This window comes from Coturnix japonica, chromosome 2 (genome assembly GCF_001577835.2).
Source record: "Coturnix japonica isolate 7356 chromosome 2, Coturnix japonica 2.1, whole genome shotgun sequence".
NCBI classification, from domain to species: Eukaryota; Metazoa; Chordata; class Aves; order Galliformes; family Phasianidae; genus Coturnix; species Coturnix japonica.
This window is the reverse complement of record NC_029517.1, coordinates 128091190-128109248: the sequence shown is the minus strand read 5'-3', so window position 1 is coordinate 128109248 and position 18059 is coordinate 128091190. Positions and strand designations below refer to the sequence as shown.

At 40.8% G+C, this 18059-nt stretch overlaps 1 protein-coding gene across 1 annotated transcript in view; it reads left to right on the top strand.

Moving 5' to 3' along the window:
* Positions 1–2757: 2757 nt before the first annotated feature.
* The window catches only part of NDRG1 (N-myc downstream regulated 1), a 37550-nt gene continuing 22248 nt past the window's right edge, over positions 2758–18059 (top strand). The window contains exons 1-3 of the mRNA XM_015856327.2: positions 2758–2888; positions 15773–15851; positions 17648–17683. Of these exons, the coding sequence (XP_015711813.1) occupies positions 15789–15851; positions 17648–17683 (99 nt within the window). The 5' untranslated portion in view covers positions 2758–2888; positions 15773–15788. The remainder of the gene's footprint in view (positions 2889–15772; positions 15852–17647; positions 17684–18059) is intronic.

Below are 18059 nucleotides of genomic sequence, written 5' to 3'. Positions count from 1 at the left end.
AGCCTCAGCTTACTAGAACAAAGTAAACCAGTAAATCAATGCCTATTTACTTTTAAAAATCTTGTGAGACTGATGCTGCCATCGTGACTGGAAGTCATAGACAGAACTGGAGAGCAGTGACAGCCCATTAGCTGGTAAAGGATGGAAATCAGTGGCTGCGCAGCCTTCCCCATAGAGATGCTCATTTGAAAAAGCTAAGCTCATGCCAGCTGTGTAAAGCTGGTTTGTTAAATAAAATAATATTTAAAGTAGAAGTACTCATTAGCTTTTCAGTGGGCCCCTGTGGTTGGCAGCTGGCCTGTCTCCCTAGCACAGTGGTTCTTCCAGTCCGCATTTCTCTGCACGTACTGCAGATGGTACAGGAGGTGCTCGGCCACCATGGGAAGGCAGCGTGCGCAGTCGTGCAGCCCAGCACAGGCTGAAAGCTCACTGAGGCACTGCCTGCTGCTTTGTCAGCAGTGCCACCCTAGCAAATTAAGCCTTGAAATTCCTGTTTTCCCTGTTTTCTGAGTAGACTGCCTGAAGCCAAGGGAATGAAGTTCCCCAAGTTTTCAGCTATGTTCCTTTCTGGCACATGGCAGGATTTGGCTCTCCAAGTACAAACTTCAGCAATTACATCTTCACATAGTAAAATACTTCCTAACTTGGTTTTGGAACAACATCATTTTCTTTTGCAATCCAACAACCACCCTCAAAAGGCCCTGTAGATCACTATGTTATTCTCAGCCTGTTCTCAGCTATTCTCTTATTATAAACAAGCAGAATAGGTAGGAACTGTGGTTGAGCTAGTGAGGGGTCTCAATCTGGATGCACATATTCCCAGCCATTGATTCCTGGAGGCCTCTACCTCTCTGTCTCCAGCATTTTTCAGAGTCCAACAATACATGTGATCTAAATAACAAACTGCAGAAGTCAAAGCAAAAGAAAACACTTCATCCCAGCTCTCCAGTTTGTTCCAATCTCAGTACTTGTTTTTACTGCAGAAGTCTGTGTTTGCTGCATATGAAATGGTTCATTCTATTTGAACCTTTTGAGTTTCAGCCCCTTCCCCAGAAAGCAGCCAAACAGAGCAGAATGAAAAACTGCTTGAAGGTGGGCCAAACCACACAGACACCAACCCAGATCTGTTTTCTGAAGGACTGAACACTTCCGAGAGATTCTGTTTCATGATCAGATGAAGAAAGGATTAATCCCTTGGAAAATTAGTCAAGCCCATCTTTTTGTTCTAGCACTTGTTCCATAACTTTAGGAGCCACTGATCTAGACAGATCTTCCATAACAAACAGTGAGCCAAGCTATTAGATGACTTCATTTTGAAGATCGGACTTTGAAATCGGCTCAGTTGTAAATGATTTTTCATGGTTTCATAGGCTTCTTGGCCTCACAGTATAAAGGGAGCACGAAAACTGTTTGACCTTTTGTGATGAAAAAAAAAAAACAACAAAGAGCATACACAGAACAGCTCCGTCTGTGTCTCACAATGACAAATGCTTCCCTTTTGTTGTTTTAGAAACACTATTCACCCTTGTACACATCAACTAATCAAAGGTAAGAAAACCTGAAGAGAACTTAGATTTAGTAAACACTTAATATTTCACAGTTGCTGCTGCACAACATGTCTCTCACTATTTCACAGTGAAAAAAATGAACAAGATTTCCAGTTTTCTTTTTCCAAAGTCAGCACTTTTGACTAAGATGCAGAAGCGGGGTTAGGAGGAGAGAAGCTAATATGCATCTGAACAGCAGCAATCTTTCACAGGCTGGACTTAGGAAGGTTATTGTATAGCTGAGAGTTTACCAGAGTTTCAGAGTATCAGGAATTTCTGATTTCACCTTCAAGTTACTGCATGACAGAGTATCAAAATACACTGTTGATTTCAGTAGTTTGGGTCACAGCAGTCTGTCATAGGAGTGTGGCTGTTAACATGAAATCACACATATGGAGTTAAGCGTGCTTTACAGGAAGCCAGAAAAGCAGAGCAGGCTGTCACAGTTTAACCTGCCCCTTTGTGGGTGGTTACACAGCAGATCTGTGTATATAGAGATACTTTTCACTCAGCAGGCTAGGGCCTCTTTTTGGAATAAACGATTAGCTGCGCTTCTTGCCAAAGAGCTGTTCTCTGGGAAACTCACACAGCACTTGTTGCACCCGCTGCACCCTCTGAACTTCATTAGAAATGTATGAGGGCGTTATTTTGTTCCTGCTGAAAGCAGCATTCAGTCCTTGCGGTCATGTTAATGCATTAGTTTCACAATTCAGAATTTGGTAAGCAGGCTTATCTTTATATAGCAGTGCACACATTACACATGATTTTGACCCACTGTACGAGGATCCCCTTCCCCCATTGCAGTCCTTTGCTCAGCCTTTCCTAGGAATGCTACTTTTCAGGTCTTTGGGAAAACCTCTTGTGCAAACTCGCCTCTCCTCATTGAATTGTGTGAAACTCTTTCCCGTCACAGTAAACTTCTTGAAGCACGGCAAGTCTCAGCTATTCGCTGCACTCAAAAATCTTCTCCGGAAGGGAGGTGTAGAAGCGAGCCTCCTCCCGGCTGGGCTGCACGACCAGATGGAAGAGGGGGGATCCGGCTTATTGGTGGAGGGGCAGTGTTTCCACTTGAGATGTAAGAACCCGGTCCAGATCTGGCAGCCGATGTGTTGACATCCACAGGCGGCGGGGCAGGCACTAGGATACTGGGACGGGCGGGCGGAGCCCCGAAACGGGTGGCGGCCCGCCCCGTGCGGCCGCCGGGAAGGCACGGACAGCGGCGGTGGAGGGCAGCGCCTCCCGGCGGGCGGGGCGAGGGCTATAAATCCACCCCGCGGGAGCAGGCGGGTGGCGCTTGGAGAGCGGCGGTGGCAGAGTACGGAGAGCGGCTGTTGGGGACAGGTAGGGGCGGGTCCGTTTATCTATACCTACCTACCTGTTTATCTATCAGTCTCATCTATCTATCTGTCTTTCTGTTACTCTGTTTATCCATCCATCCCAGTTAGCCATGCAACCGTCCAGCCACATAACCTCCCTCGTGAGCCTTGCAGCCGAGCCCACTCGAGGGTCTAGCACTGCATCATCCCCTCTTTTTTTTTTTTTTTCTTTTCTTTTTCTTCCTTCTTTCTCATTTCCGTGCTTTTATTTATTTATTTTTATCTCTTTTCCTTTCTTTTTCCTCTTCTTCTTTCCCCCTTCTTCCAGGCAGGGTTTTTCTAACTGCTGGCAAAGCGGGTGGAGAAGTGGCAGGGGCTGCAGGCTGGCAGCTGAGCCGTTCCCCAGCCATAGCAGCGGCAAGGGCAGCTGTTGGATGCTGCTGTCACGGCTGAGGCTCCCGTGGCAGCAGCGGGCTGGGCTGGTAAACAGCTGTGAAACGAAAGCACATACTTTATTACGGAAGTTGACTACTGGCGCTTGTTGCTCTTGTCTCTGTGCTGTCGCAGCTCTGTGTTGTATTTGCAGCAGATGATAGACTTGACTGACATCCAGACTTTCCTTGACAGTGGTTTTAGTGGGGTTGCCATCTTATTATGGTCTGCTGGGTGCAATTAATTGTAAGCCCTTTCAGGCACTCTCAGGTTCAGGATGCTTAGTGTAGTTTTGTAGTGGAGGCAGTCTGTGTACTGGATCTGGTGAAAGAACAGATTTCATTCTGCAGCAAGGATGTTTTGATTAGTGCTTTCTATTCAGTTATGATTTATGATTTCCCTATGAAACACTTGCAAATTTGCCTTACTCACTGTCTTAACCACTGTTTTATGAAGCCTCTCATGTCCAGTTTTGCATCCCACACCCAAAATAACTAGGGATTCTTTTTAGGCTCCAGGTAGAGATATTTACCAGCTGTGTTATTTTACTTTTATTTATTTATTTTCCTGACTTGTCTATTTAAATTAGGCTTGTGTTTTTGACCTGGAAAGTGCAGTAGTAGAGGTATGGAAAAGGCAATGACAACCTGAAGCTTTCTGTCCAGATACTTTGCTAGGTTTCACAATGCTTTGACTTCCTCTGACTTTTTGTCCACTTTTTTTTGGGGGGGAGCTTGAGTGTGTCAAAAATATACAGCTGCTGATAAACACGCTATTTGGGGCAAGCAATAGAAATAGCCTCTAAACAACAGCTATGAAATACTTCCACACGTGCAAGCCTGCCTTGCTGTTTTTAGTCTTGGCTGTTACAGGCATAATTTACAGCAAAACTTTGGCCAGCAGCATTAAGTTTGTGCAGTTTGAACTTGGCTCTGGGAGTGTGTTTTTAAAAATCTTGTGTTTTTAAAAATCTTGTGTTTTCTTAACCAAAGTCTAACAGAGTTTGACATAGAGTGACTCTGTTCTTACCACAAGTACTGAAGTCAACAGCAAGCAGCTAATGCTGTACTCTGTCCCGTGCGCAGCAAGAGCTTAATGACTGTGGATGAAATGTAGAACAGGATTAGATGCAGCAAAAAATAAGGTGTTCCAAAGTGTATGATCTCCTGAGTACTAATAAGCACTGGAGCCTTCAAGAAGAATAATTCATCATTGCATTCAGGAGAAACTGATGTGTGATTGGACATACAGAGTTATCTGGAAATAGCTTGTACAGTGAAAACAGTTTTTAATGTAATGATGAGAGACTTCTTAGGAGGTGTATGGTTTCTGAACCTGATATTTTTCAGCATAAATAGAACAAATGCTGTGGCATAACAGTTTGAGGAACTGCAGGCTGCAACTTCTGAATGTGAGTTCCTTGAGCTGCTGTTAGGCAGGCACACAATGGGCTGGGCCTTAGCTTGAAAACTTTGAACCAAAACATTCAGGGTATGCCCAGTCTCAAGGAATTATTTAATCTCTTAGTCCACTTAAAACATAACAGTTTCTTAAAACATTAAGTGAACTGAGAGATGAAATAATTCCTTGAGATTGGGCATCCTCTGGAATAGCTGGCCTGAAGCCAAGCTAGTGGAAGGGCATGTAGGAGGTCTTGCCAAACTGGGATTTTTCATTTATTTCTCTTCAGAAAATAGGTCTATATACTGGTGCCCTTCATTCATGCATTGGTCACTTCATCCCAAGTGGCAGCAGGATGGAGATGATGATCTGTTAGGTGCCCATGGAATTTGGCAACAGCACAAGTGATGTGGGTGTCCCTGCTGGGGGGAGCACTGCCACATGTACATGCTGCTGTTTGGGAACCAGCACCTTCCCCACCTGAAGTCTCCTTAAGTTGTGCTGTTTCTCCCCTGCACAATGGTGTTTTTTTGTTCTTGCCAAAATAGAAAGGGATGCTAAAGCCATGACAGATTATTTGAGTAGATCAGAAGAATGCTCAGTGACAATAGTAGGATTCCCCCATTTTCTTTGCTCTCAGGGGGAATATTATTCTATACTTATATATATATATATTCCTTTTGACGGCTACATAGAAATATCACAGTGCACCTTGAGAAGCAGTTTGGCATGGGAGCTTGGTCATTAATAATTGTTCTAAACCATTTATTCTCGTGGTTCAGGTGGGATTAACACGTCAGTGAGCTGACATGAGAAAAATTATTTGACTCAAGTTATTAAATCAAAGTGATGAATTTGTTTGCCTGAAGTGCAACATGCATCTTCTCATGGCCAGATTAAGGGATTCTGGCAAACTTTGAACTTCCCACAGAAAACACTGTTCTTTCACTTAACCTTATTAGAGCTGTGTGGAGTGTAAACATAATGAGATACTTCCTGCTTTTGTTGCCTCAAAATGAACAGAGTGAAAGAAATTATACAGATGGGTGAAAATGGCTTGAAGTTCTTTGGAAAGAAGATGACTAAGAACAGTAAAATTATCAAAAATAATACAAGCTCTAATTATAGTTCAGCAGCATTTACATCACGCATACAGCTGGAAGCTTAAGGCTGCAAAAGCCCTTTTGCTGTCAGGGGAATACAGCCTGGGAAAGTGGTGGCCTGTATTAGTTAAATCCCAGCAGTACTCAGTAGCAGTGACTTTCTCTTGTTGCTCTGATTTGACCACTGGGAAGGGAAACTGCAGGAACCAGGAGATGATGACAGGTGCAGCAGCTGCTTGGTATCAATATTGCTAAAATCATGGAATCATAGAATCACCAAGGTTGGAAAAGACCTCTGAGATCATCCAGTCCAACCATCCACCTATCACCAATACTTCCCACTAAAGCATGTCCCTCAGTTGATTTTTGAGACCAGGTGAGACTTCTAGCTGACAGACTTAGTTTGCTTCTGGCTTAGAAACATCACGGAAGTGCATAAGGGCACACTGTACTGTCAGTGATGCTGTTTCTCCAAACAAATGGTATTATATGTAGATAGCCCTTCAGCTTTTAGGTGAAGGTAACTGGTAAGTTTACCTATGCACAAAGGTGCTGTCCCTGTCACCTTCTTGGTGGAGAAGTTTCTAGGCTTAGACATGGGGACCTCCACAGGTTTCCCCTGTGCTATCTGTCAAAAACTATGCCTGAAAAGTGATGAATTTATGACTTTCTAGTACTAGAAAGTCATGGGAAATATTCTGAAAATGTTTAAAAGGCTTTTAATATGGAATTCTTGTTTTCAATTTCAGTAATTTGTGTTGCTACTGATTATTAAAAAGCTGGGTTAGGCCCCTTGGAAATCAATGGCTATTGAACTTGTTTCTCTCAAATGGTGGTGTTTTTTCCTATCTATGTCACTTCCAGAGCTCTGAGTAACTTCAGTGGGGCCAGTCAGCAGGAGATAATCCCTATTGTTAATTCCCTTTGAGTGCGGAGTTGGAATAGCAGTAACAAACCATTCACAGCTTCTCTCAGATAGGTGATCATGTATCATTAAACTGTTATTATGACATAATTAAACTCAATTCAGAGCATCTGTGGGAATCAGTACCATTCCTTAAACTCAGAAAGTGCTTAGAGAGTAAAGCCTGCAATTATCCGAATTTCAGACTCAAATGTGAAAGCTCCTATGTTAACAATGAGGGAGATGAGTTTAGTTTTAGCTAAAGGCTGATGCAGGATCAGGCCTGTTTTGTTTCCAAACTGGCACGGGAGTGTTGTCTTTGGATGGCACCCAGCAGTTTGTTGTCAGCGGGATGTTCTCCATCCAGCAGAGCTCTGCGGTGTGTGTGTGGATGCACAACTGGACTGCTCGTATTGATGAAATTTTCCGCAGCTACATCTGTTTGTACAAAGCAGGATGTATGTCAGTTTTGCTGCTCTAATTTTGTGTGGCTGATCACATTTCCTATGTTTCTTTTGGGTTTTGTGCTACTTCCTTTCAGTTAATTGTTGCAATTTTAATATATCTTTTTCATCTGCCAGTCAGTTTGGGATATTTTTTTTTTTCTTTTCTCTTTATAGCTGGTAGTTGATCCATGCAGATCTTCCTTTTCAAGTCATGTTTTTAAAATTGGATATTCAGTACTTTTCTGTGCCTTTAACTGTCTACTTCCTCTCTGAACTAAGTATAGCATCAAAAGTATAGCTCTTGTTCCTTCTTTCCTACCATGCCTAAGACCAGTCTGTTAGTACTGTATGGGTGATGTAAAACTTAATGGAAAGAGCAAACCTTAAAAGCTAGCACAGCATGAAAACCTAATTAATTTAAACATTTTTTTCCATTTTCTTTCAAGGTTCTCCTGCTGTATTCTTGTCACTGTTGTTAGTTTGGTTTGACATTTATTTATTTACTGAATTAATTACTTAGTTATTTGTTTTCTGGCCATTTCATCACTCTTATGACTATTTATCTATAGAATTCTGATGTTTAGGAAGAAAAAGCAAATGACAGGAATATTAGTTGTAATGTCCCTGAAGAAGATTCTGTAGATCATAGTCATAGAATCATTTGAGTTGGAAGGGACACTTAAAGTTCATCTAATCCAACTCCCCAACAATGAACAGTCATCCCTGCAGTTAGGTCAAGCTAGATGGAAGAACTGGTGTTCAAAGCTTAAGATCTGTAATAAAATATATATGTATAGGAATGTATTTAATAGTAAGCACAAAGTGTAATGGAAAAGCAATAAGGAAAGTAGAATAAAATGTTTAAAGGAAATCTTATTCATTAGAAAAGTAAGCAGACATCTAGATAGGAAATGCACTATTAGAGGAAGGAAGGATTGCTCTTGTTGTGTTTTAGGTTTAACTTCCTTTGGGAAGCTTGTGTGCACCTAGTCAAGCTAATGATGTTATTTTCTTTCTGCTAGGATTATTGAGTGCTCTAAATATACTTCCTATGTATTGTATGTAACAATGTATGTATTTCCCCGTTAAATTTTAGGATTCATTTATATCCTTTGACAAATTGGAACTGTATTGGATTATGTGATTATTCTGTGAAATACAGGTATCACTGTGTTTACTGATGACTCCTTATACTTTAAAGCATCACATGTTTTTTCTCCCTCATGGAACATGCATTTTTATGTAGCGTGTAAAATCCCAATTATGAATTGCAACCTGTGCCTGAGTAACCCCTTCTTATAAAGAAGGCCAGGAAAGTGATAATTTGCCATTCACTACTTGATGCAAGAGATGCTGACCTGGAGTGTGGATGGATAAGGTATTGCAAAATGTCATCTGAGGATAAAGAATTGCTTTCTCATCACCTTGATGGAATTTGGAAGCTCTTATTGTAAGAAACAAAGTGTATTCCAGCACTTGATGCACTAACTTCGATACTAACCCACTGACCTCTTACCTTCTTGTGATACAGGCAATGGTATGTTCAGCCCTTAGGAAGATTATTTTGTATCTGTAGATGTTGAGGCTTGTAGACAATATTGCTGTTACCCAAATCTTGCCCTGAATAGTTCAGCATGTACTATTGCTTAAGTTTGAGTAACTTTATAATGGGAATTCCCTGGGAAGAATGAAAGTTGTGTCCTTAACACAGTGACCATTTGTGTAAAGTTCCAGTCCTGGTTAAGTTCAAGAATGCTGAAGTTCTTTCCAGAAAAGGGGACTGAAAGCTTGCAGGAACAAATGATATCTATAAATTATACTTAAAAACAAACAGAAACCATTGGACACTTGTCATGGAAAACTTCATCCCAGACATTTTGGCAAGGATTATAGAGAACTTATAATAGCAATGAGCAAGCAATTTTAATAGCTGGTAGAACAAGCAGTCTATGAACTCAGAAGCTGTAACCCATATAGTATGACCTAATGAATGAATGTAAATTGAAACACATTAGCAACCTTTGTCATGTTGTTTTGTAATTTGATTACTTGTATTTGCAACATCAACATGAAAATGCAAAATAAAAAGAAATTACTATGTGTTTGTAGGGGTGCAGCTTAGAGCCCAATAACATTCTTCATCTCTGAGTATACTATGAGCGTGTCCCTTCTGGAATAATCTCATCATGTTTTTGCCTCTAACTTGCACAGAACCACCCACTTTTTGAAGTAGTTGCAGCTGGGCAGAAGCTATGAACTATTAAAGCATGGCAGATTGAAAATAGGAGGGGGTGGAGAGCATAGCCTGACACTGCAGAAACAATAGCTTGTTTCTTGTCTGTTTAGGCTGCAATCTTTGTGGCAGAAGCCATCTCTTTCCATGCAATGAAATGCTAAATATGTCTTTGCAGTATTCATTTTTGAATCCACCTCAAAAGCCCAGCTATTGCTCAGGTGTCAGGGTTTGTACTTTGCCCTTAATTTTTAGTTGAATCTTTGCTTAAGACCTTCCTGTTTGCCCTCAGCTCAAGGAAGAGAGTAGGGCGGGTGTGGGGAAGAATGCCGAGAGGATGCTAGAGTGCTGTGACAGTGAGAAGAGACATGCTGGCCTGGTAGTGTGAGAGAGCAAGGCCTGGAAGACATCTTCTTGCTCTTTGATTTTTTTTCACTCTTCAGCACTATCACTCATGACCTGGAGTTGTTTAAAGCAAAACTTTGGCAGTAGAACAAATGGGCATAATGAATTTCTAAGTAAATTCTGGCTGCCACTTAGATGTTGAATTTCTTCTCACCAAGGCCCTGGGCTCCCCTACTGCTATGCTGTGCCACCACACTCTGCAAGGAGTGTTTGCTGCCATGTCAGCACTAAGCAGTGGCTGCTTGATGAGGTGAGTGGGGATAATAGCATTGTTTAGAGCTAAAAGCACTATTTGGTGGTAATATTAAAATCATGAAGTTTTTAAGCTTTTTCGAAAAAGAAATGACATTATTGGAGACTTTACTTTCCCCTAAGATTTCCACCAGTTTCAGATGCTAAGGAAACATGAATTTCAGGGTCTGTAGTCTATCTTTCCTTGACTCATGTTATTATACTCTAAATTATATTGGGAATTGCTGAAGTAGGGGGGGAAAACACAACAAAAACATTAAGACATTGAAGGCTATCAGTTTCCATGCCAACTATTGCCCATTATATTGTGGAGGAGGTAGGGGTGTTCAGCATAGGAAAAAAGAAATGGAAGACATGGATTTTAGTTAGCACTGCCACCTTTAGTGGTGTTAGATTTTACTCCCAAGAAACATGGTTTGATCTTCCAAGGTACATTCTTAATTGCATCCCACAGACAGAATATTGTGCAAATGGTATTGCAACAGTTCTCTCCAATTTACTCAATATCTGTGGAATAGAGTGAGGGTTTGCTTTCAGTTCCCTTTTCTTTGATGTTACTGTCAGTGCTCAGCTGCCAGAGTGTATCATGTTTGTGAAGAGGAACCAGGCCCTGGTGTGAGGAATTGGCAGTGTAAGGGCTCTGTCTAATCCCAGAGTGATTGTAGCAGAACAGCTCTGCACTGGTGCCAGCCACACAAGGGAAACAGATGGAACAAAAGGACTGGAGATGAGCCTTGAGATCTTTGTTTTCATACCCATGATGGTATGATGAAGCCATAGGGAGCACTGTGGTGGTTCACCTGGAGCCCAGCAGACCTACCACTGGCTCCATCATTGTGGCTGTATCCTTGTGGCTTAACTTGACTGTTACTTGGCATGGGACTCAAGCTTTTGGCTGAAACATCTCAGTTTCCTAATCAGATTGATTAGTGCATGACATAAATCTCAATTTTAGAATGTCTAAAACTTTAAGCCCTAATTATTTTTGGCTTTGAGAACTGCTGTTATGATCCATTATGCTATTAAGAACCAATATTTTTTTCAGACTTCAGCTTTATTTTCTACTAAAGCGTGATTGTGGAGTAACTTCAAAAAGGGGTTGGAAGGGAATGAAGCCAAACTGATTCAAAGCAATAAAAAACATAAGGGTCGGCGATTCTCTGTGCTTTAGGAAGGGTAACAGTGATGCACAGGATATCTATGAACCTGAATGCACCCTGCCATTCTGAGGCAGCATAATTACTTCAGATTCCAGATATTATTTTATTAAACAAAAATGCATTTTGATAGGAGAGTTTAGTCAATGTAAGAATTACCAGGTTATTAACATTTAGTTGGAAATCAAGAGGCTGATGTAGTAACCAAAGGCTAAGGAAAAGTATCATGTCCCAAGTAGGTGAGTGTCTTTAACTTTTGATACTTGCTGCTCAGCTTAGTTAGATGATACATAACTGTTAAGTCATGTATTTTAAAAGGGGAAGAGCTCTGATACATTCACTTCTGTTAAAACCTTTTCTTGATTTATTGTGTGAAACTATGCCAGAGAAAATCAGTAATTCAGACAGTACACAAAGGACCTCGTGACACCAGCGCCTGTAACAAAGAATAGCTTAAAGAGGGCATAGTGTGGGCAGATGCTTATGCATGAACACTTTTGGATGCTTGCAAGATGATTAATTTCCAAGCTAATCATAAACAAGAAGATTAAATTTCTAACATTTGTCATGAAATAACTGAAATGCAAACTGCATATAGGACACTGTGGAGCATAACCATACGCTGTTGCTATCAGTTGAAGCCCGTGAGTCTCTGTGTAACAGAGATGTTTGTGTTTTTGTTTTTCCAAGTTCCTCTCCAGCTCACAGAGACCGTGTATATATTTTTCTTCTTTTAAGTCAATCAGACTAGCTCACAGCACTTACCGTTTGTCACTTGGAAAGCTCTATTTGGCTATATGTAAGGTTATAAATGCTCTTTGAACATCACAGTAACTTTTTTTGCCTTGTTGTCAGCGGTCTGAGCTGCTTGGTTATTTTTCTGATTTGGATGTGATAGGTCCAGAGCTTGGGAGACATCATCTTCAGTGTTCAAGGCCTTCTCCCTTTTCTCTTTGCCATTAAATCCTAACGAGTATTTAGTCTCATGTTTAAAGTGACTGCTGCCCCTCCTGCTTGCTGATCTTGTGGAAGAAATGCTGTCAGGCTGTTCTGATGAGGTTAATTTCTTCTGTGTCAGTATTATATCTCAAAAGGAGAATAATGTCTACTGCCAGTGTTTAAACAAACTGTTTTGAGGAAATCACCTTATTTATGAGGCATTTAGCCAGGAGTCTCTGCCTGTTCTTTGTTCTCCATGATACCGTGTAAATAAAGGTTGGGTTTGAGTGCAGAGGTAAATCCTGTAGTACTTGCAGTTGTTTCCTTAGGCCCTCATGAACATGGGACCAGCCTGCTTGGCAGTGCACCCTGTGGCATGAACCTGGACAACCCTGTGGGTGTCTTCAGCAAAATAAAGTTTGAAGCAAGGTAGGGTCGTAGAATGGAATCATAGCATCATTTGAGTTGGAAAGGACCTTTAAAAGTCATCTGGTCCAATTCACCTTCAGTGAACAGAGATACCTACAGCTAGATCAGGCTGCTCAGAGTCCCATTCAGCCTGGTCTTCAGTGTCTCTAGGAACAGGACACCCACCACCTCTCTGGGCAACCTGTTCCAATTACCACCCGTACCATAAAAAAAAGATTCCTTATATCCACTCTAAATCTACTCTCTTTTAGTTAGAAGCAACTTCCCCTTGTTTCATCAATGTATACTGGAACTTGCTTGATTTCTGTTCTTGGAATGAATTAAATCATGTATATTATAATTATGTAGTGTTTGGTATGTGTGATTTCATCATTGCTGGTGTCTGAGGATGGACAAGCTGGCTTGTGGTTTCTTAGCTCCTTTGTTGGGATCCCTGATCTGAAAAGCCAGGATGCTTTGCCAGCTGAAAACCTTTATTTCCTTTATACTCAAAAAAGAAAAATAAAAAGATTGCTTTACAACTTAAAACTGTAAGGTGCATCTGCAGTAGATTCAGCTGATAGCTAGATATAGTGGGAGTCTGATGTGTGAATGTGGCTTGTCCAAGAGGGAAGTACTTGGGACCTTTTGCAGGCTGAGTTAGCCAAATGGAGTGAAAAAAACTTGTTTTTCTCCAAGTTGGCAACTTTACTGCATGCAGATATAAATGAACTTTGTATTATGAATACTTCTGTGAGGCAAGTGCTTTTGCAATTGATATAAAAGAATGCTTGTGTGGTTATTTAGGGAAGTTATGCAGTTACAGTAGCTTCAAGCTATCCTGTCACATAAGAGGGGAGCACAAAGCACCTTTTTAGAGATTTTTAAAACCTCTATGCAATCCAGCATCTTTCTCTTTGGAAAATTAGAAGCTTTTTACAGTGGATTCAGATAGCAGGGCTTTGTTCGCCAGCTCTCAGGAAGAAATAATGTGATGTTGTGATGGCTTATCACACATCTGTTCCTTAGTTGGAATGTTTCAGGTATTCCTGATGCAGATAAGGGGAACCTAGAGCTTGTAAATGTCAGATTTGAAAACATAATGTGACTTGAAGGCCTGGTATCATTCCAAAAGTAAGAACGTGGTGCACATTGGGCTTTTGTTCAGCAGACTTGATGGCAGTAGTGTAATCTGCTGGTCAGCACTTCCTAATGTTGGTTCTTTCGGAAACATAGAGCAACAACTTTGAACTATTATGAAAACAGGATTGTTTTTTAAGGCTATAAAAGAAATCCACGTTGTTCTTTTTGGCACAGATTTTTGGTCATTTGTAGTCAGTGCTCTGACTCCCTAAAAACCTGAAGCTGTCCTGGATAAACAGCTTTCTTCTATGAGCGCAAGCTGTGGCTTTGTTCCCTGGGCCACTTACTGGAAAACTGCAGGGAGCATGGCTTCTTACTTTCCTCCTATGTAGGGAAAACATGGAAAATCCCTTGTACTTCTAGCCTTCCAGATTGCATGTAAATATTTTCAGCTTTAATTTTTCTTTTCTTCCACACAGAGTTGCTAACTGCGTAGAACGGCACACTGCACAGATGGCTGTGATTTCAAAAATACATAATGCTGTTTCTAAAGCATCTGTTTCAGTTGTTTGAAACTTTGGCAAACTTGATTTTGCGTGTTCTTCATGATTAAGATCTTTAACAGCCAAAACTGGAGAAAAAGGGTGAATCTGTGACTGCTGGGGATTTAACTCTGTCTTGACTATTCTGACTGCTTTGGTGTCGTCTTGTAAATTTAGATTACTGGGAATGGGTAACTAAAGCAAGAGACTTAGACTGAAATATATATATAATGATAAGGGTAGTGAAGCACTGGCATAGGTTGCCCAGAGAGAGGTAGTAGATGCCCCATCCCTGCAGCCATTCAAGGTAAGGCTGGATGGGTCCCCAGCGACCTGCTATAGCAGTAGGATTGCCTTTTCATTGCAGGGGACTTATTCTGAGTGACCTTTAGAAGTTCCCGCTGACATAAATGGTTCTATGATTGTATATAACAGTTCTGCTTTTGCTCCCATGACTCAAGTTGTGGTGTTATATACCCATGAAGCACTTCTTTAAACATCAAATCCACTCTTTGCCAAAATTTCCATCCAGTTGTATAGCTTCCAAGGTTTCCTAAAATCTGAAGTCATTTACACACAGGTAGATGTCAGCATTTATTTGACATTATCTCTCTCAATCAATGTTTGCTATTTCATAGCTTCCTGCTGTGGTCATTCATCAGGGCTTCAGAGGGAGCAGCCTCTGGCACTTTATCTCTGTGAAGAGAGTGAAATATTCTGTTTTCTAGCTCCCAGTTTGGACTGATATATTCACCAAACTGAAGTACAGCTTGGTCAATATGCATATAGTGTGTTGCATCCGCAGAAAGATCTGCTGCACCATTTGTCTCAGTACCCATGTACTCTGGGGCTCCAGCGGGTGTTTCATGTGCCCAATTAAGCTGGGCAGTGTGATGCTGTGCCTTTACTAGAGTAGGATGCAGGATTCTTCCCTGTGATGGTTTTGAAACTTTTTATTGCATATGCTGCATTGGTGTACAATTAAAGGCATGTTGTTTTCACTAAGTACATGGTACTGCTTGGTTAGTTCAGATCAAAGAAGGTGTCCCTGTTCCAGTTTTACTCTTGGTGAGAGTAAAATGGTGCTTATGAGCATCTAATTTAGTTTACTTAAAGCAGACATCCTGGAAAGGGAGCCTTCATCTAAACAAAAAGAATGTTTAATCTAACTTTGAGAGAAGATGCTTGTGTAGATTCGGTTATGCCTCCTTTCACATCTGAAATGAGAGTTTTCATGCGGTTGAATGCTGCAAGTTCATAGGATCATAGAATATCTGGAGTTGAGAGGGACCCATAAGCATCATCAAGTCCAACTCCAGCTGTGCTGCTCCTCGCCTTACTTCTTTCAACATCCTCTGTTCTGAAGCTGCCAAACCTTTGTTTTGATCTTGTAGCTTTAACAGTTCTTTAATCTCATGTTGTATGGGCGTGTGTACATAAATAAACCAGGGGATGTTTTACAGGCGATTCATAACCCTATTGCAAAGTTGTGTTAAACTATAACCTGAGACAGCAGATCATTGGAGGTGGTGGAAGGGGAGGACCTTTATTTGCTTCTGTATCTTCGATGCAAGCTGAAAACAAATATTTCTTCATCTTCACAGATACCAGCTACTGACCATGTCAACAGAGTTCCAGGATGCTCACCTTGCAGAGGTGAAACCTCTGGTGGAGAAGGAGGAGGTAATTATCCTAAACATTTTTAAAGCTTTTGTGTCTTCTTTCAGGGTTCCTCTTGCAACTGTGCCTGTATTTTTCATTCTAACAAGCTGTATAGAAAGACAGACAAGAAACTGATATTTATTTATTTATTTATTTTCTTTTTTTCCTGAATAGTTACAGTTCTGGGTTTATTTTGAATAGTTCCAATTGGAAAAATTCAAGTAGATCCACCAGAGGTTAAAACTGTTGGATGGGGCCCTGGGCAGCCTGGTCTAGTATTAAATGGGGAGGTTGGTGGCCCTGCCTGGCAGGGGGGTTGGAGCTTGATGATCCTTGAGGTCCCTTCCAACCCAGTCTATTCTGTGAATATTCAAACAAACCTCTCAGCTTTGTTTCTTGAACCAAGGCTGTGATTTTTCTTTTACTTTCCCCAGTGATTGTCATTCTTGACACGTGGTGACATTTTCTTCTGGTTTTCTACACTAAGATTCCTCATTGCTTTAGTTGCTACTTTCATTTTTTATTCTCTGCCTCTTTTTGAGTAAACACTTCAGGAAATTATTTCCACTTACGAATGTAATGAAATGTCTAGAGAAACTTTAAACACAGGTCCTGTGCCAAGGACATTGCGTGAAAGCAGAGCTTTCAGGAACTAAGATCCCTTTCTAATGCCAGTGTTCAGTAGCAGCAAAATGAAGCAGAAGTTCTCTGGTTACTGAAATGTTTTTTGCTGCAAGGTTCAGAAATGTCTTACACTGAAGAACTTACTGGGTTTCGGCAGCATGTAGATGAAAATTTGATATCTTGATAAGGAGCCTTGTATGCTTCTATTCACAGTTGCCTTAATTTTTGTCTTTGTGGGGAAAATAGCAGAGTTAATCTGGTTTGATCACCTGTTAGGCCATCCTTATCCTAGATAGAGGAAGTTTGTTAAAGTTTTTAATGAAAGTGTATACATGATTGCCTCAGAGGACACTCAGCATATGCTTGGGCTAGTGGTGGAAACTGCTGTTGAGTGGGTGATGCTCTCTTAAGTCTAATCTTGACTTACTGTGTACTATGCTTCTTTCTATAGCCAATTGTTCATTCCTGAGTGGTGATGGAGCCCTATTTCATATACCATCTAGATAGTTGCTGTGTCTACATACGCTTTCAATCTATAGACCACTTGGAAATATGAGTGTTTGAAATTAGCTATGTTAAAAGTTCATGAGTCCAACAGTACAGATAAAAGATTGTCCAAGTTTAAAACAGTCTATAAAGAGTGAACTTTAAATCTTGGGCTTGGGCTTGTGTAAATTGATTTCCACGAATTCACCAGCTCTTCACATACCTGACTACATACACATCACACTCCCTAATTACCTAAAGATCACAGCTTTAGAGTTACATCACATTTGTGGTTTGGACTGAAAAGTTTAGAAGTCCATCCTCTAGATGGTATTACCCAAGACAGAGTTGTATTGCTTCCAATATCTTCTATCCTTCATTTACATGGGATTTTAGGACTGCATGATCTCCTTGTCAGGCTCCTAAACTTTGCTTTTTATCTCTGTATTTCTCCCTCAAGATTAGACTTTCCCATCCCTTATATTTTTCTGATGTTAATACAGGGGACACAGAGGAGCTTGTTGGTAATAGCAATGGCTAGACGTAGGGGTGGATATTTTGACATTCAGTAATACTCAAGAAATGAATGGGAAAGAGCTCTCCACTGGAGAACCAGTGGGTCAGAACATGTGTCTCAGTACATATGCAAGTACAGAACTTTTTCAGTTAAAAGTTACTTAACTTAATATCCTATAATCTCTTCACAGGCTATCACTCGCCTCCTTCCAGACTTTGATGTTCAGGTCAGTCAAGCTATTCTTCTGTTGTTGGTGGTGTGGTTGCTTTTTTTCTTTAGTAAAAGAGAAAACAGAAAAACGGGATCAGAAATGAGTGACTGCTCATAAAAAAAAAAATGCTGTTGTTGTGAGAAAGAGCCTGAACAGGGCTCATACTGTATTCTGTGAAGGTGACTGTAGGAGGTCTTCTCAAATGAAAGCTGGGAAAAATTCATCCAAAAGAGAGAGTTTCAAGAAGCTCTGTTCTTCCTATTAGAAAGATTCTTCAGCTGTGGTAGTAAAAGTAAAATGCACTCTTCCCACACAAATATGCAGTTTCCCCAATTAATTTCCTTTCATTAGCAGTGTGTGTGCATTTCCTCTGAGGAAATGGCCCTCTCAG